Source organism: Chaetodon auriga, chromosome 10 (genome assembly GCF_051107435.1).
Source record: "Chaetodon auriga isolate fChaAug3 chromosome 10, fChaAug3.hap1, whole genome shotgun sequence".
NCBI lineage: Eukaryota > Metazoa > Chordata > Actinopteri > Chaetodontiformes > Chaetodontidae > Chaetodon > Chaetodon auriga.
Genome location: NC_135083.1, coordinates 10808182 through 10835891, shown reverse-complemented (window position 1 = coordinate 10835891; position 27710 = coordinate 10808182). Strand labels below are relative to the sequence as shown.

Below are 27710 nucleotides of genomic sequence, written 5' to 3'. Positions count from 1 at the left end.
TTCATCAGCCAACACCGTCATCACCGCGATGGGTGTTCTGTGACTGCCAGACAGATTTGTCCACTCGATGACTCAGTAACAAGGGCAAATCAGTCAGCGCACTCTTGCTTTTTATTTAAAACAGGAAGTTGATTGTTTTCAGTTGGTGATAAGAGCATGCCGGCTACTCTTGTTCCTGTCAAATATACTATACGTGGTCTGTCTCTGTCCAGACCAAGACCAAGCCTGCTGCTCACTCAAGAGGCTTCATCGTACCATAATCTCACCTGCTCTGATCCATTCTGTGCCAGTTTACATGAAGAGACCACTCTGTGGGCATCTGACAAGACTGGCAGCCTTAAAGCTTCTTTATTTATTGCAGTGTTTTTTTCACTCAAGTTTTTATTTTTTTTATAAGCAAAAATATTTAAATTGGAAAAAAAAGTGTATATCAAGAAAATGATCATTGTAAATATTGTTGTGTGTAGTGTTTTAGAAATTCTATAAGGTCTTAAATCACTACAGATGCTAGCATAAAGAACAAGGCTTTGGAGGGATTTGGCTGGGGGTTGATCCGGTGCCATTTAAGTGCTAGTGAAGCTTACACAGCGACATCAATGTTTTTACATCACTGCTTCCCTGCACAGCCTTTTTTTTTTTTATTAAAAAAAAAGAAAAAAATATCCCTGTCCCATGAATTTTAGATTTCTCTCACAATCTCTGAGGTGTTCTGCATTCCCGAGGCCTCCCTGTGCTTCATGTGCTGTAGCACTTGAGGAGACACCATCATGGCAGACGCAGGCATCAGTCTTCAGATGAAGTTCGGTGTCCTTGTTTCCGCGTGTGATGTCTCTTTGACAGTGACAGCAGTTGGGGTAAGGTGTAGGTCGGAGGAAAGCACTGCAGGACAGCGAAGTGTCAGCCAAAAACACCATATGCTTACAATGCAATGAAACACAGGCACCCGAACCAGCGACACAATCCACTCTAAAGTCCACACAGATTCATTTTTTTTGTATTCAAGCTAACTATTAGAAAAGAAAAAAAAAAAGATAGGATACAGATTGCTAAATTTAAAATATATCTTCTCTGATTGTAAGGAGAGATATTCTCCTTGAATTGAAGCCATTTGAAGCCACTTGTCAAAACTTGATGTCAGCCTTATGTGGATCTGTTTGTGTATTGGCATATTATCTTTTGATTAATGAAATTTGTATGATGGAGATTTTCTTTTATACCATCATTGTTATTGTCAAAGTACACCAATAAAATGAAACTTGTAAAGATACAGTACCCCGTCTCTGCCTGTGTTTTAGTTCTCTGTTGAGGTCCATCTACTTCCGTTGTGCTACCAGAAACCACTGCTTCTGCCCAATCATTTCCTTACAGTGCGGTCAGTGGCTCTATTTTAAATGTGCAGAATGATGTGTTCGTACTTCTGCACAGACTGCGAACATGTGCACAGAGGCGTAGTTCCTGTACAGAGGCATTTAGTTCACACTTCATTACTTATACAAAACACAGAGCACAAACTGGCCACAGTTAGAGCTCTAGCTGCCAGTGAAAGGGCTCTACTGGGAGTATTATACTGTGGTTTCAAACGATTGCTGTCACTTTCTGTTGCCTGCATGGCCTTTGAGAGGTAATGCTACTAGGTAAGACTGGGAGTGTGTCCAAGAGGATATTCTGCAAAAATTTCAAATATTTCTCTCCATAACTTCATATAATAAAGTTAGACTGAGTCCTATAAAATTACCAATGTGAAGATCCTTAACTAATCTTCCTTGTAGTCTGAAGATGCCTGAATGCCTGTTTGAGCACCAGGGAGCTCTAACTGTAAGCAGAGATATAGACAGCTTCACGTCCCCTCTTAAACACTCTGGCCCATACAGAGGATTATTGTCTGTGTTTTGGCTCTTGTGATCCACAGTTGGCAACAAAATCCAAGCATCTTGGGACCAGATTTTTCTGCTTTAGAGCCCTTCCTTTAATAGTCCCACAGAGTTCTCGGTTGATATTGTGTGTGTGTCTGTGTTTGTGTTTGTGCATGCATGCGTGTACGTGTGCGTGCATGTACACATCCGGAGCCCGAGACAAAGATGATGCTTGTTGGGATTGTCCAGCCTGTCACCCATGGAAGAAAAACAGAGAGCAGAATGAGATGCTTTGAGGAGAGGTCACTTAAGATTCATTGAATCAGAGCAGCTCCAGCCCTGTGGCATTTAGCACATTAACTGCGCATCTCTGCTAGTTAACTGAAGTGACAGCTGATAATTTAATTATGCTCTCGGAAAAGGAAATGCTAAGTGGCAGGGATGAGATATCTACATGGGAGTTTAAATGTATTGGTGCACCACTTCCCACACTGTTTTTCTCAGCAAAACGTAATGAAAAAGATAGCTATGGAAGCAATTAACATAATGTACTGTGTTTGAAAAACACCTCCATTTGTCCTCCCTGAAAATGCCCCTGCATCTCTCCTGCTGTGTCGCTGTAGCTGCAGTGTGTGTGAGAGACTTGGCAGAGGCATAGAGCCCGGCTGGAGTAGCCACATCTTAATGGAGTCTGGGAAACACAAGGCTTTGGTATGCTGACACCAGTGCCACTTAGCTGTCAGACACACATGGAGGGCAGCTCTCGAGATCTCAAGAGTTGCCTTGGCAGGTGTGTACAACACACGCCAGCACACACATACGCACCAGTTATTAATTCACCCACACGCACCCCCTTGAGTGTTGTGCCTCTCAGAGGCTTTGATGTCATTTGTGGCGCCTTTGCCTTTGTATGCTTCCTGTGCGTCCGTGTCAGTGCACCTCCCCGAACAGTCTCTTAAGCTGGAATCTGCATCAGGAAATAGCTGAATAACAAAATCTGTGGCTTTTACTTTTGCAGAATCGTGTCACACTCTTCATCCGCACTTGCTCTGCACTCCTATCTTTGTGCATGTGTGTGTGCGCCTCCTTTACACATACACACACACAGCACTGAGAAACAACGAGAGAGACATGCCCTTTAGCTTTGCACTGTTTTAAGCTTTGTGCGTACCTTCTATATTATATATGTGCTGACATCATGCATTAAAGGGCCCTTGCTCTCATATCTGGTTAAATCAGATGTTTGAGTAATAGAAAACAACAGTGCCTTATGGGAAACTGTGTGTGTCTGTGAGCATGTGGTGTCTCATGCACGCGCAAAAACAAGAAGCATGCAGAGGAAGAGAGAAATCACTGTTCCCATGTGTGGATGTCACATGAATTTCTAACGTCGCTTGGTATTACATAACTGTTTGTCACAGTCTCAGGTATGAGCATTACCCAGCATTACAGCAACCCGCTCCCCCTCCCCTTTGATTCGATTTCCCCTGTCATCCTCCCCCTTCTGCTGCGTCTTCCAGGTCACCAATAGGCCAGTCCCTTGTGTAGTGTCGCCTCCCAAGGGACAGCAGAGCATCCAGCTGCTGTCTGGCCCCTGGGGTTTAGACTTGCACTGCTGCTGTTTGCCCAGTCGGAGCTAACTGTTTGAGTTTATGCTCGTGCATGTGTGTCTGAGCAGGCATGTCTTTTCCCCAGCTCCTGTTGTGACTCCTGCCTGTTTTCCTGTCAGGATACAGCCGAGGGACGAGGAGGTTGTAAACACATCTGCTTCCCATTCGCACATTCCTCATCCTCCCTGACACTGCTGTGCTCCCTTGCCTCAACGTCCATCCTTTGCTCTCCTGCCCGCCCTGCCCTTGTCACATCCCCGTCTATCAGCTTGAGTATTCCTCTTCAGCGAGCCGGGCTCATCCTCTCGGCTCGCCTCCTCCCTATACTGACTGTCACAGCCACGCTCGTTCATTGTCTCTGCTCATTTTTCCTCACTGATGCCATCTCACTGGACTATGTTTTTCAAAATATCTCATTACAATCCTCCTACTTCTTTTCCCCCTGATTATCTCACTATCATCCCATGGCCAATTCTGTTTCTCAATACAGCATATTTGCCTTTGCCTGAGACCTCCACCCTCTCCAGCCACTCTGAATTGCCCTTGCAGCATTTTTATTTTTATGTCTAGCCTCTGGTTTTCATTATGCTGTGATTGCTTCATCCTGTTCTGGTTACTAAGAGATGTTGTCTTTCAAAACTATGTGCTGATGCTGTATAGAAGACCTGCTGACGGCGCTTCACGGTGCAAGGTCAACTAATTTTTACAGCTCACTTCACTCAGCTTCATTCATTATCACTGAGTCTCACCTAACCTCTGACTCTATAAACACTAATATCCTCCGCATGTTCACCTCATGACCTCACCTTATCATCTGACTGCATCATGTGATCACAGTCTTCTGAGCTGGTGGGGTTTGCAACTTAGTAAGTTGAAGTCATGCTGTTTCACTGAATCAAACGAGCACTGTTCCCTTTATCCATTTGGTAAAGTCAGGGATTTTGAACAAAAAAATGGCTTTCTCTACAAAACTGCTTACTCTGTGCAGTCACACACCTCCAATTCCTCCAGCCAATATTCTGCACAGCATATTAATGATACATTTCTTGTCCCCATTACATGCTGACAGCCAGTTAATCAGTGAGAGATGTTGCCATCTTAAACTATGCACTGATATTCTGTGAAACCTGCAGACAGTGCAACCTGACTACAGGCTTAGTCATAATTCAAAATCTGTTTACTGTCCTAAATCTGTGATAAAAGATACTGAGAGAAATAAATGTGATGCTGCTTTTTAAAAGCTGCTTTCATTATTTTCCGGTTAACACTGAGACATTTGTTTTGACCATAAATTACTGATTGCCAATTCCCAGCAAAGAGTTTACATTCCTTACCCGTTAGTTCCACAGCCTGCTGGTGATGGACAGAAACAGCCTGAACCAATGCACAGTGAAACAGAAGGATCTTTTTCTCTTTTTGTGGCCAGCAAATGATTAAGAATTCAAGGAACATATTCAACCCACCTGACCACATCTTAGCAAGTTTACTTGCATTGGTTTATACTATGAAGGCACCATCTGCAGTAACAGCTGCTATCAAAAGAACACATGATGAAAATGTTTGTACTGTTCTGATGGATCACATCATTTGGTGTAACAGTGGTATCCCTTCTCAGCTTTTCATAGCTTATTTTTGATGCTTTCATACAGCTTTATGTGATAATATTCAGATTCATTATCTATGTATTTATTGCCAATTCCACGTGTTAAACTTCTAGCATTTGATCGTTTGGCCTTAAAATTAACAGTGTTTTTTTTTTTTTTTTTTTTTTTCTCATATTTATTGTTTGTATTTGTTGACACACAATAAATGGGTGGAGAGTATAAAGTTCATATTGGCCATTAATGAAAACACAATGAAATGTGGGCTTGCCAAACGTCCAACAATAATAACTCCTAAACGATAACAATAAGAACTCCATAATAAACCCCATTAGCTCCACATGCATGCAAGCTGCTACATAAAACTCCCCTTAAAGGGATAAATAAAGTTGGATTGAATTCAATTCAGTGAATTGTCGTTTTTGGAATAAAAGTACCCACATTCATTTTGGGGAAAAAAAAAAACAAAACAAAACAAAAAAAAGGCTTACATTGCCAGATTTGAGTCTAGGAAACACTGCCACCCTGGAGTGTTTTAGGCTTTATTTCTTTCCATCTACCATGTCATGTAATGTGTTGTCACTGTCCCCTAGTGGTGATGCTTGGAACTTCTCTGCAACTTGGAGCAATGCAGCAGAAAACAAAAACAACTGTCAAAGCAGAAATACATGTCATTTTTGAACATATGTAACACAGAAGTTTACAAAAACGTAAATAGCACCAAGATGACATACAGTATTTTTTTTTTCCACAAAGACGAGACAAGAGTCCACACAGAGGATGTCAAGTGTGCTTGTCAGTAGAAACCCGTAGCAGCGTATTAGTCCCATATCATCCACTTTGTTGTGTTATCATTTCTCTAATACAAACAGTTTAACATCATAATAATGCAGTCACTTCATATAAGTTAAAAAAGGTAAAATGTGAAGACAAAACAATCAGGATCAGATAAAAACAAAAACAAAAACAAAAACAAAAAAAGCAAAACAAATGCCCTATAGAATAAAATCTCAAGGGGGGAAAAATTGCCCAACTATACAACCATAGGTGTGTCTTTGTATTCTGTGACTTCCTCACTTCACTAAACTAAACACCCAAGACATCTGGACGCACTGGGGTGGGGATTCTGTGAGAAATGACTTTCACCAGTTAATTTGCATCTGTGGGATTTGTGATGGAATTTGAAAGCGAGAGGAGAGAAGCAGAGGAAGTCACTTGAGCCTAATGAGAAGCACACATAAGTCTCTCTTTTTTTAAAAAAAATCTGTAGCTCAGCTGCTACTGGTCTCCTTTTTGATTGGCTGCTCCCTTCGCCGCACAGTCTTTGACCTCCCCTTTCAGCTCAGCTAGCTGTTCTGAATGGATGGCCAGGGTACCATTTACCTGGGCCAGGTAGGAGTCTGAGTGTCTCTCAAGCTCTGCCCTGATCCTCTCCAGCTGCTCTGCCAGCTCCCCCAGGCTGCTGCACTGGCCTTCTACCTGGCTCACCCTACTATTAACATCCTTCACCCCCTTCTGTACTTCTATTGCTGTACTCCGGCAGCCCTGCAGCTCCCCGGACAGCTGTCTCTTCAAAGTCACTAGTTCTCCCTTCAGCTGGGCCAGCCGCCTCTCCCCGGCCCCCAGGAGGGCGGCTTGGTGGCCCACTAGTTTGGTGATTCCTTGCACCTGGTTGACTAGCTGGTGCTCTTTCTGCTCCCAGGTGTTGTTAGCGTGGCCCACTTCACTTGCAATTAAGCTAATAGAGTCCTTCAGGCCCTTCAGAGTGCGGTTCACGGAGTTGATGTTGACCTTCAGCAGGGTGATCTCTCCCTGGACGATGTCCTCCGTGTCCTCCTGGGCGATACGGAAGAGCAGATTCTGCAGGGTGTTGTTTAGGCGGTCCAGTTGGTTAGAATGCGTGTCCAGGCGGTTAGTCATCTTCTTCTCCATCCCTTCACACTCTTCCTCTACTTCAGTGACACTGACGCCTCCTGCTGGTGGTGTAGAGGGTGAGCAGGAAGAAGTGCATAGGAGCTCCAAGTCTATTAACTGCTTCTGAATGCCATCCAGGTCTCCCTCCACTCTCCTCCTCACAGACTCAATCTCTGTCTCCAGCGCTGGGACCACCTGACCCTCAAGGAGTGCCGGAGCAGTGGCGTTACTCAGCTCCTCAACAGCCACAAACACTCTCTCCTCCAGGGTCTTCAGCTTGTCCTCCAGCATGGTTTTGAAGCCATCAAGACCACCAGGGAGCCCTCCTACTCCATCAGGTCCACCCTCTGTGGCATTTAGGCGGCCCTCTAAGTCCACCAGACGGGTCTCGATCAGTGTCTCCACGTGTATGCTCTGGTCAGTGAGGGCGGTCTGGAGCTGTCTCTGAGACTCTGTCAAACCTTTAACTGACTCCTCCAGCAGCAGCACACGCTGGGACAGACTGTTCACCTGCAATAATCAATAACTTGTTAGTTCATTGGTAATGCATGAACATGTCCAATTATACAGTGTGTGATTACAGTGTGGCATACAGTAGTCTGAAATGTACACTATTTAGTTAAAGGAAGATCAATACTCATATTTGTGCAATGAATATGAAGCCTCAGCCAGGAACCTGGTTAGCTTAGCTTAGCTTAAAGACTGGGAACAGGAGGAAACACTTACAGGGCTGGCCTGCCTCTCTCCAAAGGAAACAAAATCCATCCACCCACATTTCTAAAGCTGACCAATCAACATGTGATATCTTGTTTGTTTATTCCCAAAAAAAACCAAAGGGAAAAAGTGGGACTACTTCTAAGATGGGCACATAGTCATTGCTGCTGACGTAACGCTGGTTAGGGGATTTTGTTACCTTTGAACAGAGCCAGGCTTCCAGTCCTGTTTCCAGTCTTTATGCCAAGTTGAGCTAATCGTCACCAGGCTGGAGCTTCATATTTATCTCACAGACATCAGAGACATCAACTACTGGCAAGAAAGCAAATCAGCGCACTAGCCAAAATGTTAAACTATTCTTTAAACCTTCTGTTTAAATTTTGGTGTGGTCACACTGTTCTGAGGAGTTTTCCCTACATCGAAAAATTTGTTTAACAACGTTCACTTGACAAATTGGACATGCATGCTGATCACGTTACAGTCACACACCTGTCCACAGCAGCTCTCAGTAAGAGTTAGGCCCTGAATCTGAGCCTGCAAAGAGCCCAACTCCTCCCTGAGCCCGGTCTCTCTTCCTTCCAGAGACTGCTGCATCTGCTCCTGACCATCGATGTGATCCCTATGGCACTGTTGCTGCACTTCCCCAATCTTTGAGTCACAGTGGGTCTCCAGACTGGTCAGCCGGCGCTCAAAGCCATCCAAGAGCTCAGCCCGCATTCCAGCCAGCTTGACATCCAGGATGTCGTCCAGAGCAGTAGAGCTGGGGCCAGGGATGGGCCTGCCTCTAGCTCCTTCCAACAGCTTCTTCAGCTGGCCATCATGACCCAGGACCATCCCCTAACAACACATACAGGTGAGAAGAAGGAAAAGGTAGCATTTAATAAAAGAAGGAGAAGGATAACTGAAGTCTAATCAAGCTGTACAGGTACTGTATCATCTGTCATCATCTTCGCACAAGCATAGCGTACCTGAATCTCCTCTATGATGTGTGTTTTGGCTCGCAGCTCGTCTCTCACTTCTGTCACCCTCCCTGCTAAATCTCCAATACCAGTGAAGCTTTCTCCTCCTTCCAGTCCATCAGGAGTCCCATCTGGGATCACCCCAAATCCCACAGTAGAGTCAGGCACACGGGGAGGGTTGGGCAGCAGGGACACAAGGATTTTATTGGTGTCTTCCCGCAACGATGTACGCAGTCGCTCCTCAAGGCCAGCCACCACTCCGTTCAGAGTGTCCAAACCCTGAGTGAGGCGACGCAGGTCCTCTTCCATACGGTCCAAACGTTCACCAGTCACTCCTGAAATCCCAAATTTGTTTCCTGTATTTCCAAGGATTAAACAGAAAGGAGATTATTTTTTAGACAGTCTGCTGGCACTGAAGAAAAAATGATGTGTACATGTATTTGGAATTTGTATTTGAAAGGGAGAAAGAGAAAACATGTGTTTGCTTAGATGCACACACATAGCAGTAGAGGAAGTTTAAATCCTGGGGTATTAATTGGTTGATGTTTGTTCTCACCATAGTTTGGTCTTCCATTCCCAGCAGGCAGCTGTCCTGTGGGTATTGTCCTGTGGTCAGGTACACCGGGGTACGGTTTGCCAGGCTCCAGCTGGCCTCCTCCTGGCCTCTGGTCTGTGGGGGGTCTAGGTCCATGGGGGAAGCCCTTCATCCCTGGGCGATGGGGCAAACCTGCACCCTTGAAAGGTGGTATCATGACATCGGGCAGCGATGTGGGTCCATCATAGCAGTTTTCTCCAGAGTAGCCGGGACAACATCTCCACTCCAGCTCGGTCACTGTTTTATAACCCACCTTGTACTTTGGCTTGTAGAATGTCCTGTACCTGAAGGAAACATGATAGAAAACACGTGTACTGTCAGAGGTTAAGAGTATGTCACATCACAGGTTCTATCAGAGGGGCTGCGGGTGCTTTTACTAATAAAGGGCACAGAGCCAGGACAGAAGGTGGGAAGATGGGAGGTGCACAGCAGAGATAAAAGGATGAAGTTGATCTCAGTGGGACATGGATTAGAGGGAGATTAGGAGATTAAGATAAAGTGTAACATAAATGATGTGGCATCAGAGGACTGAACCAGGGTTAGCACCCAACTTAAGTGTTATCCTGTTTAAAGTGATTTTCTTTATGATTGTGGATCAAACTTTCTCTTTCTTACACACACACACACACACACACACACACACACACACACACACACACACACACACAGAGTTGTGTTTCCATCACTTCAGATGACATTATGTAGATTTACATTAATTCCTAACTATAACCCTCAATCACTTCTTGTCTAACCTTATCACTAACCATCACTGAAAGTAAACATGGACTTACCCTTACCTTAAACCAAATCGTCACCCTAAAATTTAAAGATTTATATCATTGGGTTGTATTTTGTCCCCATAAGGAAGGCTAGCCCCCACACTGTGATTTTGTAAACCTCAGTGCCTGTCCACATGCACCGCATGCATGAGCATGGTTCCACGGACGCACACACATCTGCTGCAGATAAAGTTAAGGTTAAATTAGACTTTAATTAGTATCACGCTACATAAATTTCACTATTGAGATTTTTTTTTTTGTTTTACTTTTAGAATTTCATAAAGGTAAGGCAAAAATACCCAGATTAATCAAAAAAATTGGGGCTCCTCAGCATTTGTAATGGGCAGAAAGAGACATGGAGCTCACAGTAGCTGGTGTCATTTGAACTTTGAAACAATCTATTACATTTTATTAGGACTGAATAAACACAATTTTCCCCCAGTGGCATTTCTCTATAGAAGAACTCTGACTACAAACACAGATGTGCATGCAGCGAGGACCTGCACCTCGTCACACAGATGGCACATCATTTCAACACTAGAGGGCAGCACTGATTTAGAGTATATTCCACATTGTTCCACATGCTGCAGCCTACTGAACGTGTAATAAGTAAGTAATAATTCCACATTTTAAACTTCACAACCAAATTCCTCAAGACTAAACTGTTAAAGGTTTCAGGTGTAACTTGAACTATTTCATTTCTTGCATTCTTGCGTCTGAAAAACGTACATGACAACAGGACACTTCTGACCCCAGATGCACTTGGTGGTGTACTCGGCCTTCACATAGGTAGCCACTCCATCCTGCATGGTGCAGGAGATGTTCTTCTGGACCACATAGGCACAGTGGTTTCTGTGGGGACAGCAGAGTGACATTTGAGTTAAACAAGACACAGCACTGATAAATCAACACTGCAATACTCATCATATTGAGATGAAAACAGTGCTTGTGTTGCTCTCTTCCTGTCAATCTCAGTGTATTAAAGTTAGAGTACATAGCTTTTGCTGAACACCAATGACTGTGGTGACAAGTGACGATGATAAAGTAATTGCTAAAATGTCGTGTAACAGTTGCACAATTGAAGAACAGTCATCACATTGGCCCATTCACTCATCAATGTCAGTTACACAGAAATATCTACCCAAATTTAGCTAACATTATTTAGCATAAGCTAACATATACCAGACCATGTAAGGTTGTATCATTAAATCCCAGAGTGTATTACATTTAGGAAGGGTCCATTTTATTAACATTTAAACTCATGATTTGTAGGAAGATTATGTAATTTCTTTTCTCAGAATAACTTTTAGCAAACAGTTGCTCAAACAACACTTAATCCCATTCAGTGATATTTCCCTTTAAAGCACTGCTGCTGCTCCACCTCCAGCTGGTCGATGAGATTATTTCTTCCTGACAAATATGTGATTAAAGTGTGAAGCCTCCCTCCTCTTCAGTCTGTGTGAAAGCTTTCCTGCACTGCTTACTGGTTTGATTCTTCTGTCTGTCTTCTATTCTGTTGTATGGTCCTTTTTTATACTGCTCAGTAGAAAGTCAAGTCTTCTGTTATTCATGCAGACCGTCATGCGGAATGGTACACCACACTTCTTTGGTGGTAAACTGGCATATTCTGGTTTTTGTCATGGGTATAGGATGCATCCAGTGAGTACTATTCATCTGCTCCATGAACAAACTGCATGACGAGAACTGTTTTTTATAGATGTTCCTCTGCCTGGAATATGCTTCCAGCCAAGTGCCAACAGATGAAAAACAGGTCCTTGTTCAGAAAGCCACTGGAGCAGGATTTCATGTGTCTCATCTCAATGTTATTTTGTTGCAGCTGTTTTTGGAACACTTTTTTGTTTATTTGCGTTTATTTTTGGTGCTGCGGGTGTGTGCCAGTTTTTTCTTGTCTTCACTGCAGGTTGCTACTGTTTGCACTTTCATGTGTTAAGTGGGTGAAGTCTTTGTATTTGGCTTGTGTTGTGTTTTTTTTGTTGACGCTATGTGACTCTGATGTCTTTTCATTGTTCTTGTTTTGCATGGACCCCAGGTAGACTATAGACCACTTCGTGTAAACTACTGGAGATCTGAATAAAGAATAAAGAACATACTGAGTGATGTTTGGCTGTTTAATATTAAAAACCACAAATTTATGGATACCTCTGGCATTAGGCAGAATGATGGCAGAGGATATTTGCTGAGCTTTGTCTGGATGGATTGCCTTTTGTTTTGCTCTTTTTGAAAATGGTAATTCAGTGACTTCCCTTCCAATTCAAAACACACTTATTATTGACATGTTCATTGGGTTACAATTATTAAATCTGAGCTCAAATCATTTGCACAGACAAGAAATACTGCTGGGACTATTTTCAATCCCGAAAGTGCTCAGACATGTCCAGAATCCAACACATACCATAATAACTTCACTATAACTACTTTTAGCAGTTGTTGCATCATGCTGGAGTTGGACCTTCTCTCTCCTTCTCTCGCTTCTTTACCAGTGCAGCAACTGCCTAATGTTCCCTTGGCCCCCGTGCAACACAGGAAACGATGATCTGCGCTCTTTAGGCTCACATGTGAAGCATTTCTTGCACTCAGAGGGGAGCATTTAGCAACACATGCGGTACTTAATGTTGCTCCACAGCTGTTTCAGGACAAATAGAAGTGTTTGGAGGAGCAGGGCGGGACGAAGAGGGTCCATACGCCAAGTTAACAGGTTCAGAGGGCGAACACGCAGAACAGTCTGTCAGAATCTGTGAGAAACCGCTGCACTGCTGCTGCTTTCTGCAAATCGCTGACTGTGTTGACAGCGTTTGTGTGTGTATCACCACTCTCCCTGTGTTGACATATGTTAATAGCAGTGGAAGGAAAAGGGCAGGAGCCAGGATGACAGACCTTCTTTCATACCAGCCTGACAACCTGCTGCTAGGTCATGCGTTGTTAAGGAAGTGGTGGTTACGACCTGAACTGATGTGGTATGATGGGAGTTCTTAAAGCTCTTTAAACTCACACACGCAGTTTACCGGTTGCTGCAGAAGATTTTTGAGGGGTAAAAAAGCAAAGAAATCTTGGCCGGAAAGATTGTTTTTATGTATCACATGGTGTTTTTTTATGAAATGGAGACAGTAAGTTTAACCTGCCAACGCAAATTGAACTGAATCATAATTTCTGGCACATTTTCTGTCTCATGAAACCTACTGACAAACTCATGAACTATTTCCCTGCTCAGATGTTACAATCCTGCAACTAATTTGCTTTCATGCATTTTCTTCCCGCCACCACCCCACCTGCAGGCTCTTTTCCTCACTATTCCTAAGGGGGTGGGGGGTTAACACTGGTCACTCCCACTGCTCTCATCTGCTACTCACAGAAAACACACAGTGCCAAAACAAATTACATTTGTCTTCATTTTTGGCACAAATATATTTGTATAAGATCGCATATACATGGTGATGGTAACAGAGATTCCCGGAATAAAGAACGTCTGTCAATACTGTCACCCAGAGAATATCAGCACTATAGTGAGTGGTTTAAGTATTACATTGTAAAACTTCAGTAGTGTTAAATGGGTATGGCTTCCTCCTCATAAATGACAGATTTATCGATTGCAACAAAGAGCTTTATGACTTTGTGTATGTATGTGTGTGTGTGTGTGTGTGTGTGTGTGTGTATGGGGGGAGGGGGGGTGAGAGAGAGAGAGAGAGAGAGAGAGTGAGAGAGAGAGAGAGAAAGTTAGGAAAAGCCACAAGGACTTTTTGACAGTTGATGGACAGCAGAGTGCATGAGCATATCTGCGTATGCGGTACAGTTCGTGTGTGACCCCTCTGACATTACATATAGAGCTCATCCCTGGTGTGAAAAGTGACCATGTTCACCGATTTGTTTGTCAGGTGCACATCTGGGATTGGAGCCAATGACCTTCAGACTCATACACATCGCCTGAAAAGTGCACGAATCCAGATGTAAAAGGCATGAAAAAAAAAAAAAAAAAACCCAACCTTTCGCCTGGTCTCTGTTACTGCCTCCCTGTCCCCCAGTCTGCTCTTTGCCTGTTTTCACAGATCTGTCAATGTCATTTGGGCCTGTGTGTGATATTTTATCCTCAGTGTCTTTCAGACAGAGGGGTTCTGGCTTTGTGAGAATCAAAGTGGAGTGCTGAGATAAATCCTGTCCCTCTGTGTGTTGGTCAGGGCAACCACAGGTCACCTCCTCTGCTGTGTAAAATCAGCTCTTCATAGGAGGAATGTTGAGTTTTAGCTTGAGAGATAGTGATAGTGTGTGTGAGCTACACAGACACTCACACACATGCACAAATCATACACACACAATGAAGTTCTTGGCCCTTTTATCTCACATCTACAGAGACCACATAGCTCTGCGGTATGAGGATTACACAAGCTTTATCGCCAGAATTACGAGCCTAATATGTGTAAGCGGTCATACTGTATGTGAGAAGAAAAGGGCTGTTTTCAGCCATTGTATATGTCTGCACCTGCTGCAGGATAGGTGAGAGTGTAGATAAGTGTTTTGCCGCCTTGTGTGTGTGTGTGAGGAGAAAACACTAATCTGGACACCTCAGGAGGGGAAAAAAGGATGAGAAGTCCTGATCCAGCATGATCTGAGATCAGAGGAATATAGGGAGGAGGGAGAAAAGGAGAGAGAGGGGAGTTCTGGAACTCTCTGAGTTATTTTCACACCTCATCCCTCAACCAATGCGGCACAAGGAGACTGCTTTTAAAGAGTATAAATACTTTGTGATGTTTGTTTTAGCACTCGTTGCTGACAGATGGGAAGGGTTGGCCACACAGGATAAGCCAGTTAGTGCCAGACAGTAAAAGTCATGTCGGTCAAATGAACTTTATTTATGACTCGCATTTACAAACAACTAGCATTGGGAAACATACCACAAAACTGCAAAGGTAATTGCATTTGCAATAATTAGAATTATTAGTAATAATAAAAACGTAACAGATATTTTCAAAATATGGAAGCGCATTATGATATTGTGGAGCTTGATCTGACAAAACCGGTCAAAGAGAAATTAATTGCTTTCAAACAAGACTTTAGGATGTAAATCAAGGGCAGAAGAACTATTCCTAAGCTTTGGGGCAGCAAAAGCAAAGGCAGGAGGGACCTGAGGAATAGGAAATCACCAACCTATATAATAAATCATAACAAGATCTGACAGCCCAGCTAGCTCTGTGAGCTAAATGCTAATGCTAACATGATGATGATGTTTAGCAGATATAATGACGTTCATTATCTTAAAATGTTAGCGTGCTAGCATTTGCTAATTATTCACATATTTGGTCATCAACTTAAACTTCATCCTGAGGGGGACATTTGTGTATGTACCAAGTGTCATCCATCCAAAAGTCCTAAAGCTGTTTCACTGAAAACCAAAAATGTCAGAATTGTAGTAGATAGAGGAAATGTCAGTGACACCAAAGTTGTTCGGATTCATCATAAATACAATGGCGGCACCAAATTTCATTGCGATCCATTCAATAATTTGTGAGATATTTAGGCTTAGACCAAAGTGGACTGACCAACAGATTAACTGACGCTGCCATCCCTGCATGGAGCCGCGCTGCCAGCATGGCTAAAAATCTCTATCAGCTGCTGATTAGCTTGCTCTCTTTGACTGAACTTACCAACCTCATCTAATGTATCTAATGCGATTACATTCCACTCGTCTGGCATGCAGTTTAAAACACAATTAGGCCTCGAAGGACAACCATACTAATTTACCCAGGTCTGAGTCAAACATTACTCATTGCCTGTTTGAGTCTTTCATTGTACAGAGCCACTAAAAAGCTTTTTGGACCAAAATGTAAATTGGCCTCCTGCATTTTACTCTATGGTTGCTGGAAATTGAATTGTTGAATGACACTTTTTTCATGTAAAAACAATTCTTGTGTGTGTTACAAGAATCTTACAAGCTGAATCCCACTGTAAACAACACAAAAACACCCAAAATATTACAAAGAAATCTTTCCATTTGACCCACACCCTCACTGAACCACCCAACCCCAAATGACTCCACACTGATTCAAATTCATCAGAGTATTAAACTCTCATGTGCGCCTCCCATCTTCACCTGACCTTGCTCTCTTCCTCCCCAAACAATATCAAAACATTCTTTGCCTCCTTTCACCATGACAGGAAAGCCACGCTTACTATTTTTCTTGCCTCACTTTCCCCCCCTCTCTCCTAACACACTTCCCCCTTTTGACGCCAAAATATTGTCTTTTTTCTGTCATTGCAGCATGTCATTTTTTGACTGCTAGTCTGGTCCCACTGTAAATATTTCCAGTATAACATTACAGTTCCTAAATCGCCTCACAGCCTCCCAGGGGGAAAGGAGAATTCCCATCTCAGATTCTCACGTGGAGCGTTTTCGGCAAATATTATTGCTGCCAGACCTCCACCCTCTGCTGGGCCCAAAACAACTCACCTTTCAATCCCCCTTTTTTCTCATAACGCACTGCTCCTTTTTACTGCAGAATCTGCTAACTGTAGGTAATCTCTGTTTACTTATCTAAGCATACCAGTGCTGCTCTTGCCTCTGTTTCTAATACTGTTTTTCACGCAGCCCCCGTGTGTTGCCTCATCCTGACCCTGACATCTCGGGCCCTCTAACCTGCCACTTTTCCCTCCACTGCCTCCATAGTCTTGACGCTGTGGCACTAAAGGCCTCACCTTCCTCATTACTGACCGCTCTATCACCTGCAGGGTTCCTGACTGTTTGAACCTGGGCCACTGTTGCCTCTGACAGATTTATGACTGGAGCAGACCACATAGAGAACCGTGCAATCTTTAATAAGACTTTTAACAACCATGTCTATGAGCTAACCACTCTCCTCCAGGGCCCATCTCTTTCCATATATGCTTTTAATGAAACTTATTTCTAGCCAACTGGCAGGTCTTAGCGGCCCCAAGGTGCAGGGTTGATTGACGCTGCTCTTGTGGCTACTGATTAGGGTTAAGGAAAGATGTGATACTCCAAACTCTAGGACCGAGGGGATTATATTGTCATTCACTGCCAGCTCTGGTTATTACAGCTAAAAGGCAGACCAGCATTTTTACATGTGCTTAAATGTTGGCTACCAGCCTCTAATTGTTACTACAACAATAAAAGCATGTAGATTTGGAAACTGTTAACATTTTTACAATTTTGCTGTTAAAATGTGATAACTAGTGCTACTAATAAGGTACTTTATTGTTGGACAGTCATGCATTCTTTATGTTGTTGTGTTGTATTTTTATGTTGGAGTACAGTAAGAGGCTCAAACACCAGTAAAAAACACACCAGTGACTTATCCTCAGGCATTTCCCAAAGCATATAATCTCCTTCGAGTAAGAATAGCTCTCTGTGTTTTTGAAATAAAAGCGTATTCAAATGGAATTGTTAGATTTGTTAAGCTCAGTGTAGTGTTTATGGTTGGGGATTAAATCAACAGCAATGCGAAAGTTGGAGACCAAAAGTCTCATAAGTAAGACGATCAGGTGAATCACCAGGCAGCTTGAAACCAGGACTGAGCAATATGGTTAAAACAAATAAACACTGAAAATATTTTCTGCTAATGATAGGCACTATGTAATATTTATAGAGAGCCAAAGTGAAACCAGAACTTCCAGGCTTTGTTCCAGTAGTAAGAAAGCCTCATTTAAAATCCCATTGATATTCGTAAAATTGCTAATAACCAAAAAACCAGCCTTGGAACAGAGCCTTTCTCAACAGTGTGCTGCACGGCTCGCTTCATATAAGGGCAGTAGTTCTTTGAAAAAGTAACCATGGTTATTACTCTCTATATGTATGTCGTGATATGGAAATTAATGAAAAACCACATATGAAATGGTGTTAGCTGCAATGAACCTATTCACACTATATTATATAAAACTCTTCATCCATCCATCCATCCATCCATCCATTTTCTGCTGCTTATCTGAGAACGGGTCACAGTGCAGCAGTCTAAGCAAGGTAGTCTAGACATCTTTCCTCAGCAACATTTTCCAGCTCCTCCTGTGGGATCCCGAGGCATTCACAAGCCAGATGCAATACAATATATATAGCCTCCATGTTTTGAGTCTACCCCAGGGTCTCCTTTGACTTAATGGAAAACCTCCAAAGAAACTCATTCAGGAGGCATCCGGATTAGATGCCCGAACCACCTCAACTGGCTCCTTTTGACATGATGGAGCTGTGGCTCTGGCTCTACTCAGAGCTCCCTCCTGATGTCTGAATCAGCTGCCAATGGCCAACAATTTTGGCTGCTTGTATCCGCGATCTCATCCTTTCAGATATTACCCAAAGCTGACCTTAGGTAAGGGTTGCAACATAGATTGACTGGTAAAGTGATGCCATTTGAGAAGTTAAAGTGGGTCTCTTCACACATGTATGGCAAAAATTTAAAGCAATAGTTTGATATCTTACGAAATACACATTGGTTTCTTGCAGAGAGTTTGATAAGGAGGCCAATATCTGTCAAATTATTCCTTTCAAAATCTTATTTTGACAGTCTTGAAAAACCATTTGATCAGAGTCAATCAATTTGATAACAGAATTTGGTGTATTGATAAGATAAAATAAGATAAGAAAAAACTTTTAATCCCACACCAGGGAAATAAAATAACATCATATGATTTTTTCAACTATCACAGTTGAAATGCAAAGATTGTAATGCATTGGCCTTTTAAATGGTATAACCCACATTCACTGTGTGTTTACTTAGAAATCCCAAACATTTTAGCAGAAAGGTCAGTGAAAGCAGTTAAGTTAGATAAATATGTGTTGGTAAAGGGCTTGGGAATTTACTGCCCAGCCAACGTGACCCTTAGCAGGAGACTGGCTCCATTCTTGTCCTCCACTGGACACTCAACACAAACTTACAACAGCAACCCATCACCTCTAACCTCTACCAACTCAGTGACCTTTCCCCCTTGATCTCTGTCCCATACATCATCGGAAAGCCTTCGGATATGTCTCTAATCTGATCAGTGAAGACGTGTGGCATCTGCTGGGATCCTAATTGATTTACACAAAAGCCATTTCCCAGTGATGGGTATGACCTGTGGATTATGTTTCACCTGTTGCGCATTTTATGTTATAGTGCAACATGGCGAGAGGTACTTGATGAGATGTGAGAGATCATACAGTTATATTAGGAATGTGTTACACATAATAACTTAGAAAGACAGTTTTATATGAACAGCCTAACCATACAAACTGACAGACACAAATGCAACATCTGCGATATCAGAATGAAGGACGCTGGATCGACTGCATCAAACTGCATCAGGCACCTGAAAACTTACCCAGATAGGTCAGTCACTTGGGAATGTGAAAGTTAATGCTTAGCTTAGCATCAGCTAACATTAGCTTGCTGCTACCTACATAGCTAAAGCCGGTGAATTTGATCAGATTGGCTTTTGGTGAGTATTTCGAAAGGATGAGTGAGTGCATGTTTGCTTGCCACGCTTATTTGCATAAAGTGCTGGCTTTCCCATGACTATAAAAATGGTCAAGCAACTTAATCTGCTCCAAAATACTATAGCTATAGCTATTAACTTTGAAGAAAAGCCTGCATTCTGTGTTTTCTTCCCTATTGCATTGCAACTAGCCTGTCTAAAGTGATCATATGCAAAATCAATGCTAATACTGTACACTAAGGAGTGATGATAATACAGTACATGCTTTGAATTCCTTAGATATATGCATGCAGTCCTCCAAGCAGATCGGATGGCATGGAGCAGATGACTGAACGCTCATTACAACCAAAGGAGACTTGAGACTTAACTTGGATTTGTGACCAAATGCCTGACACTTGACTTAGACCTGCCTGTCAAAGACTTGAGACTTGTGTTGGACTTGCAAAAATGGCTTGTGAGCATATCTGGCCACAGTCAGTGACTAGAGGGCTATATATTTTCTCACTGTAGCAAGTGGTTGCAGTCAGTGAAAGGACTGACTGTGAAATCACATCACTTGCTTTGCTGCCAAAACACAGATAATAACTCAACACGAAGAAAAAAAAATTCTGAAGTGCACCAACAGCTGAGAATTTTTAAATATCTCACAAAAAACAGGCGTGTTTTGTCCATGTGACTGTGTGGTCAGTCAGAAACCAGTTTGTATTTACAAGCTGTAAAAGCACATGAGTTGAAATCCTTCACAAAAATACACGTTAACAAACATACTCCCATGCATACACACACACACACACACACACACACACACACACACACACACACACACACGTCATTGCACGTGAGTTATTTTTAACTCTCTATTTCCACTGACAAGTCAGCCCGACAACAACTGAACTCATATATCTGTGGTGGTGGTCTGACAGTGACATGTCCCCAGGGTCCACTGTGTTCAAGGTGGGACAACAGCTCTTGTATCAACACTATAGTTGGACACAGACATATGTGGGGGAATATTACCAGCAACAGCCAAGTACTGATCATCTGATGAGTTAGTAATGTCTGGTGAATCTATCGATCTTGGGATTCAAGCTTGGAAGTGTATCTGGCACAAATGGCATCAGCATGAGCACTGAAGTTTAAAGACTCGTAAGGAAATGTGAGGCAAAATAAGATGCAATCCATATAGCAAAGGCAAAGTCAAGGCAATTTCTTTTGTTTTGCACCTTTCCACTGCAAGGCAAAGCTAGGTACTTTTCATCTACGTCATTAAGAAATTGAACACAAGGGAATATAAAAAACACACATTAACAGGGTGTAAAAGATGAAATATGAGACAAAAATAGGATAAAGGTTAATTAAGATTCAGATTAATTGGTGGAATTAAGTATTGGGGACACGAGAATGATATTGAAAATTTGATCATGTCATTGCTGAGTGACGTGTTACAGTATTGTAATTACTTTTTTCAGAAACATGTATCGTAAGGATTACAATTTGAAACTCAGTAATTTAATGACTGTGTTATCCCAATTACACAGTCACTCAGACAGTTTGAAGGTAACTCTCTTGGTAACTCCAACGTGGTCAAATTTACATTTAGTGTGTTCTTGCTCACATTAGCAACACTGGTAAGCCTACAATTAGGATTTACGTATTTATATCCGGAGTTGGAGGTTGTGTGAAACCTGTAACCTCACTATGAGAACGGGACTTCTGTTAAGCTAGCTGTTGATGGGTAAATACCTCAAAAATGTATGTGTCTACACATGTTGAATAATACAGTAAATGAGACATGTGAGTGTGTAGTTGTTTAAAGGCACCTCTAACAGAGCTGTGCTGAGTGACACATCCGCACATACGCTTAGCTATATGCTCCCACACACCAATACATATTACACCACTCTCCATACTGTATATGTATCTACCCTATAGTGTATTTATATTCATACTGCTGTCTGTGTTATACTAACATTGCTCATTCTTACACCTGCACTATATATCTGCATTTACACCTGCATTTGCCAACAGCTGCACATGCAGTATACATCTGTATTCATTTCACTCTGTTCACAATGCTAATACTGTCCATATTGTATTTATCTTAACATATTCACATGTGACATATGTCCTTCACTGTTATTCATAAACCTATGTACATATGTACATCATTCTGCATTTTACTGCTTTTTGCACCTCTGGTTAGACGCTAAACTGTATTGCATTGTCTCAGTACTTCTTTTCTGTGCAATGACAATGAAGTTGAATCTAATCTAATCTAATGTAATGGGTAATGTAGCAAATTACTTTTGCTGTTAACACTGATTACGTGTGGCAGTGACGTTGCAAGTGGTGCTCTTGTTTTAAGTGCTAGGAGACTGAACATAAAATGACAAGCTGCCTGGAAATGGAGGTAAGGAAAGAGATAAATGAAGGTTATATTCTTAGGTGAGGAAGTTAAAGGTGCAGGGAGAATATGGGTGTTGCACTCAGGGTGAGGGCAGCTGGAGAGCTGTTCCCTGGAGGTGAGGGTACATGGCAGGCTAAGCAGGGCTGGACGATCAGCAGTGCTCTGTGGCAGTTTGAGTGAAGCAGCAGGTAGCAGGGGAGCTGTCCAAAGACATAACAGCTCTCAGGGGAAGCCAAGCAAAAGAGACGGGAAAGGGAGGAAAAACCGAAAGAGCCCTGCAGGCCAAACATCAACCATCTCTATCCAGGCAAAATATATCTGAAAGGCTCTGTTTCGTCTCACAGCTTCACGGCTTTCAAACAGCATGCGTAGAAAATTTTATTTCTCTCCACTCGTGTGGTCCTGACAGTATCAGCGCAGTGTATTTACATACATGACACACACCACTGATTAAAAACAGAGGAGGATCCACCACCACTTCTTGTTGATACTGGAAGAGTTAGATTGAAAAAAAAAAAACCAAAGCTTTCAATAGCAATTTCAATGCAAATTCAGTTGAGACCCCCGTCTTATTGCTTTATTATTGATTGGAGATTAGTTGTACCACTCCCATCGGGCAGTGGGTGCCCAGCTGTACTGCAAGTCTTGCCTCTAATTGAATCCCCCTCCCACCATACACACAAACAGACACACACACACACACACACAGTGGCTTCAAGGGATCAATACTCTTGTCATCAACTCAGCACCCCCCTCGCTGCACTATAAAGACCATAATGACGGCTTTGTTTTCATAACGCCGCATGTCATTGTTGCTCTATAATGTTTATCCCCAGCCACAGATGGTTTTAGGTGTGAACCACAGAAAAGGATGGTGAGTAATAGAGAAACAGAGAGTCAATTCAGGGATCTGTTACCAAGCCAATGCCATAACTAAAACCATATTTCTGCAACTTGCTGGTGACATGTGGGTCTTGCTTGCAAGTGCTCTGGCTAACTTGGAATGATTTTTGAATTCAATACCCGACAGAGTGGGAAGGGAAATAAAACGTGCATTAGTGATTGAGACATGTCCAAAACGTTGCACTTACTTGTGACGGGTCATGGGCTTGTTTGGTGAATGGTGAGGGTTGAGTCCAGCCTTGTACAGGTTGTATCTGTTTCCATAGAAAGGGTTGACCTGACCTCCATAAAAAGTTCCTTTACTGTCCACCACAGATTGCAACACTCCTAAGAGAAATAACTGTGCAACCAGTTGACACAACTTGGTCCTCATTGTTATTTCTTTTTTTCTCTAAGTCTTTAAAAACTTAAATAATTCCAGTCTTGAAAATGCAAAATCCAGAGTCTTCAAAATACAACTGGTTGGCTGTCTTTCTCAGAGTGTTGTGCTGAAGCTCCCTGGCTCACGTGCAGTCTTGTCTTCTTCAGTGGGCCCTGAAGGAGACATGGAGCCCAAACAGCTGTAGCATCAGCAGCATCTTGCCCAGTACACTTCCAGTTCGCACACTAACCGCACTCTGAGCACATAGGACAGAGCAGAGGGAAAACTAGTGAAGCTGAAGAGGGAGGGGAGAGGAAGAGGGGGCAAGGAAAACAACACAAAGGTGTGCTGGAGGAGGGGAAAGGAGAAAGAGGAGAGCAGGACAGAGGAAAGAAGGAGGAAAGAGTGTGTGAGTGAGTCTTTAGGAAAGTTTCAGCTCCATACACACACACGCAAGCGTGTGTGAGACCTGCTGACTGGGCTCGACCCTCCCAAGTCCTCTGCACTCTGCATGAGTGAGGGTGTGTGTGCAAGAAGCAGCGTGCTGCTCTACTGCCTCTGAAGGGGCAGGCAGACAGACAGCCTGTATTTGCATATCCCACCCCAACTGCAGGCCGGCTGCTCTGCACTACGGGGGGGCAGACTGCTAATATGATTTCTTTGCCTCTTTCTATCGTTTCCTCTTTCTCACACATACAGAAATACAAACATGCAAATAAACACACAAATTCAAATCAGATTCAGAGAACAAGAAAAGCTCTGTTGCTTAATTCTTTAGCTCTGTTCGTCACCCCCTCTCCTGGTCTGTCCCCTTTCTGCTCAGTCTCCATCGAGTTTTTGTCTTTTTAATCCCTTAACGATTTTATTCCTTTACCCTCTCCTTTTCTGTCTCCATCTGCTCTGGGAGCAGCTTTACATCAAAGCGCTGCCCCAGTGTGCAGTGCCATGTGCAAGGCTGTGGCTGCGGCCAGCTAAGACGCTGCAGATCTGGACACAATGGACCTCCTCCTTGCCTCGCCGCGGTCAGTCATTAAAAATCCCAGCCACAGCTTCAGTTGCGATCCACACTCCGACCCCCTGCTTATGTCCGCATTTCCATGTAGTTCTTGAATTCATGCATAACTGCCTCCTGTGTCTTTCAGAAGGTTTGCCCTGGGAATTACACTAATCAATTCAGTTTCTTTAATAAGAGAGCGTCCGTGTTTAATCAGTGTTTGAATTAATGTCTGTTGAGCCCTAAAAAAAGTCTATAAACCTTTACTGTAATGGAGACTAGATTCTTGTAAATTGATGACTTTTGTCAATTTTTTGAACTATAATGTTCACAATCAATCACGATAATAATAATAGTCATAATGTTTACCTCCTTCCAGGAACATCTTTTTAGTTTGTTCTCAGTTGTTGGTGCCTTTTTATATCAGAGAGCGGCACAGCAAAATTACTTGCAGCAACCAGAATAGGTTGGAAATAACTTGTGCTGGCCTGGTACTTTCATACATGCAGGAGCTGACGTTGGTGGTAGCTGATGTTGTTAATGGTAAAATGGAAACAAACAGGAAAGCGTGGCTGGTGCAACATCAGTCAGTTTTGTGCATCGATGTTCCCCAAAGATGAACTCAATGGCAAAGCACTGTGCAACTTTCCTTTGCCTCTGCAAGAACTGATCGCTGTGTTTCTGTTGAAATTATTTCAGATTTTGATGCTTGGATCACAATTTTATCTTGTGTAGTTGCCATGTTATCAGTAGAAGGACAACAGTTGCATGTTTTGCCCCAGCATGACTTGTCAGTGAGCATGGCTGATTTTAAAAGCTGCCTTGAGAGGGAAGACTCGAAGGAAGAGACCAGTGTTTGAAATGGCCTCTTTGTTTGGACGGTCGGTTTGCAGAGTCCTTCTCACCTGTGTGTGGACTACGCACCATTTAACCTGCTTTGTTTACTCTTCATTTACAGGTCAGTGTGAAAGAAAAACACACAGCTTCACAGTTTGCCTAGACACATAAGTGGAAGAGTCTCCAAATACGTATATCTCAGACCCAAGAGGGCTCAAACAGCCATGGTCGATCTATTGACCAATGGATGGACAAAACCTTTGACAAAGACCCTGCAACACTTTTGATTCATGGTTCTTTGGTTACCTTTTCGTCTTACTCCACGCTATGCACTGGAGTGTGGAATTTAACCTGTTGAGGCTCTTTTGGTCTGTTTGCTGCACAGATTCAAAGCTCTACAGTGTGCGAAACTTCTGAAGTGTTTAACTTCCTGCCGAAGATTCATCCTGTCGCTTGCTCCAGAAACACCTCAGGAAAGCAGGGAGACAGTGAAAAGGAAACTATTTCTAAATCTTTGTCTATTTTGGCAGACAGCTCTGCACTGAAATATCATTTTTCACAGGAATGACTGGCACAAATTTAAGCAGATGTCTGCCCCAGCAGACTGTGCAGATGTTAAAGAAAAATGAGAGAAATCTGTGAATCTCTCAGTTGTGAGTTTATGATTGAGAACATTGAAAAGAATCACATTGTCCCCATGAAAGAAAAATATTCCCAACATATACATAACATAACAAATATATATATAAAATAATAAGAATCAAAATTTAGTTATAATGGAATATTTTGCTAACACTAACCCTAATCCTAACCCAAAATAGTTCCTGTTGGCTATAAGTCTCATAAGTCTGAGTTTGTTCCATTTGTTCTCTTCTTCTTTGTACATTTTATGTAGAATAGATAGTCATTCTGCCAATATTCAACTTTTTGTCTTTTGTGCTACATCTGTGAATAGTTTCAAGCAAGTACCCTTATCTGTGTCTGACGGATTCCACACTCTGAATGGAAATCTGAGATGAAATTCATGCAATAGTTTAAAAGTCTGTAGCCTCTTGAACTCTGGCTGCTTTGGCTTTTATATTGAATACAAGGCAGTGACCAAAAATATTACACCGCACAATTAGCAATTTCCTTATCTTTATATGGTTTTGGACTCAGGATGCCGTATCCTGTTCCAAGTGACATGCAGCCTGAGTCCAGTTTTTCTCTTTAGCCTCCTGTGCCTGAGGGGAGCCATCATTATGTAGAACCCCTCGCATAGTCCTGTAGTGATGAGACACAACGTTAACAAATCCATTTTAGCGAAACAGGACACCAGTCACTTAGTTTCATTGCTCTAACCCCTCAATGAACCATCCCCATGGTTTGCTATCAGTCTTCTCCAGGATTTTTACAGGACACACTTTCACTTAGATTCAGGCACAGGGGTACGGACACAGTGAGGGGGAAGTAGAGAAAATGGATGGATTCCAGTCTAGTGACATCAACTACTTAGCAATGAGAAGGACACTTGATCCTTTCTTACAGTAGTAACCTGGGAAGTGACCCAATCTTCCTAAACAAAGGAGGACAGGGAGTATAGCTGTCATTTATTTCCCTATCCCCAAGCAGAGACAGAGAGAGTTGGTGCATGTGTACAAAAAAGTAAAATAAAATCTTTGCAAGTGTCAAAGGTATGTTAGGGCGAGCACTTCAGCTGTAAGGTGAAGCTCACCCTTACTCCCCCCCCACAAAGAGAAAAAGTCTCCTAAAAAAATTAATTTGCAGTCAAGCCACTTGGTGTGTTAATTTCTACGTGGTCTGACCCTCCATCACTTCCACCATAAAATCCGCTCGTTAACATGTGACACCAGCAGTAAAATCAGGCCTCCATCCACAACAGTTCAAGATGGACAGTGATAAACGACCCACTCTCTCCACTCTGCGGGTATTAAAGGCCCACTGGTGGTTTCTAACCAAAGAGAGCGGAAGTATTCTGAACTGGCTTGGGTATGATAAGATTTCACATGGAGTGCACAGAAAGCTTCACAGGGAGCCTGCTATCACAAGAACAGATGAGACTGGTAAGCTTGATTTCATCTTAAAGGCTCTGAAAACATATTCTTCTCCACCAGCCTCTTAGCATAATCCAACACACTCACTAGTTTCTGCCAAAGTCAGAACAAAATTGCTTATTATACATGCAAGATGTCTCTATTCTCTTTATGCTCTTGTCATTGGATAAAAGTCTATTTTGGATTTTTCCAAACAACACTTCCAATAGTTGTCAAGTGTATTTTTTGTTAACAATACACCACAGAGCAGCCATTGTGGATTGAGCCATTACAGGCCCTCAAATAAGGGGGACAAACACAGGATTTTCACAGGGGTCAGAGGGGTCTTCCTGTGATGGAAACAGCTTCTTTTTCCACAATAGGACCAGGAGGATATGCAGCCATAAAGATGTAGGTGTGGGAATGGATTGGCATTTCAGAGTGTACACATGAATGCACAGCAGCCGCTTTCTCCTCTTCTCTTTGCAACCACACAAGTCCTGAAGAAGAAGAAGAAATGCCGGTGTTTACTTTCTGTCCAGACCTTCGAATAAGACCGAAACGGGATGAATGGATTACAGACAGAGGATAGCCATATGTGTTTGAGACAGCGATCCCACCGCGAGCTGGAGATGACCTCTAAGCTTCCTGCATGTTTCATCAGAGAGAGATGACAAAGCTGTACTTGCAGATTAATGTCTGGAGCTCTTTGTTTGAA

The 27710-nt window shown here is 42.6% G+C and overlaps 1 protein-coding gene across 1 annotated transcript; it reads right to left on the bottom strand.

Moving 5' to 3' along the window:
- Positions 1–5318: 5318 nt before the first annotated feature.
- Positions 5319–23452, bottom strand: emilin3b (elastin microfibril interfacer 3b). Its single transcript, XM_076741542.1, has 6 exons — positions 22956–23452; positions 10755–10877; positions 9208–9530; positions 8661–9007; positions 8182–8529; positions 5319–7488 (listed from the first exon to the last, which is right to left on the bottom strand). Exons 1-6 carry the CDS (start codon positions 23138–23140, stop codon positions 6343–6345), a joined length of 2472 nt encoding a protein of 823 aa, XP_076597657.1. The 5' UTR covers positions 23141–23452; the 3' UTR covers positions 5319–6342.
- Between the last annotated feature and the right edge of the window lie 4258 nt (positions 23453–27710).

Coding starts and splice junctions, on each gene's coding strand:
- emilin3b (XM_076741542.1), bottom strand. CDS start 23,140: ATGAGGACCAAGTTGTGTCAACTGGTTGCACAGTTATTTCTCTTAGGA. Junction 10,878..22,955: donor AAGCCCATGACCCGTCACAA/GTAAGTGCAACG, acceptor CTGTCCCCACAG/AAACCACTGTGCCTATGTGG. Junction 9,531..10,754: donor CAGAAGTGTCCTGTTGTCAT/GTACGTTTTTCA, acceptor TGTTTCCTTCAG/GTACAGGACATTCTACAAGC.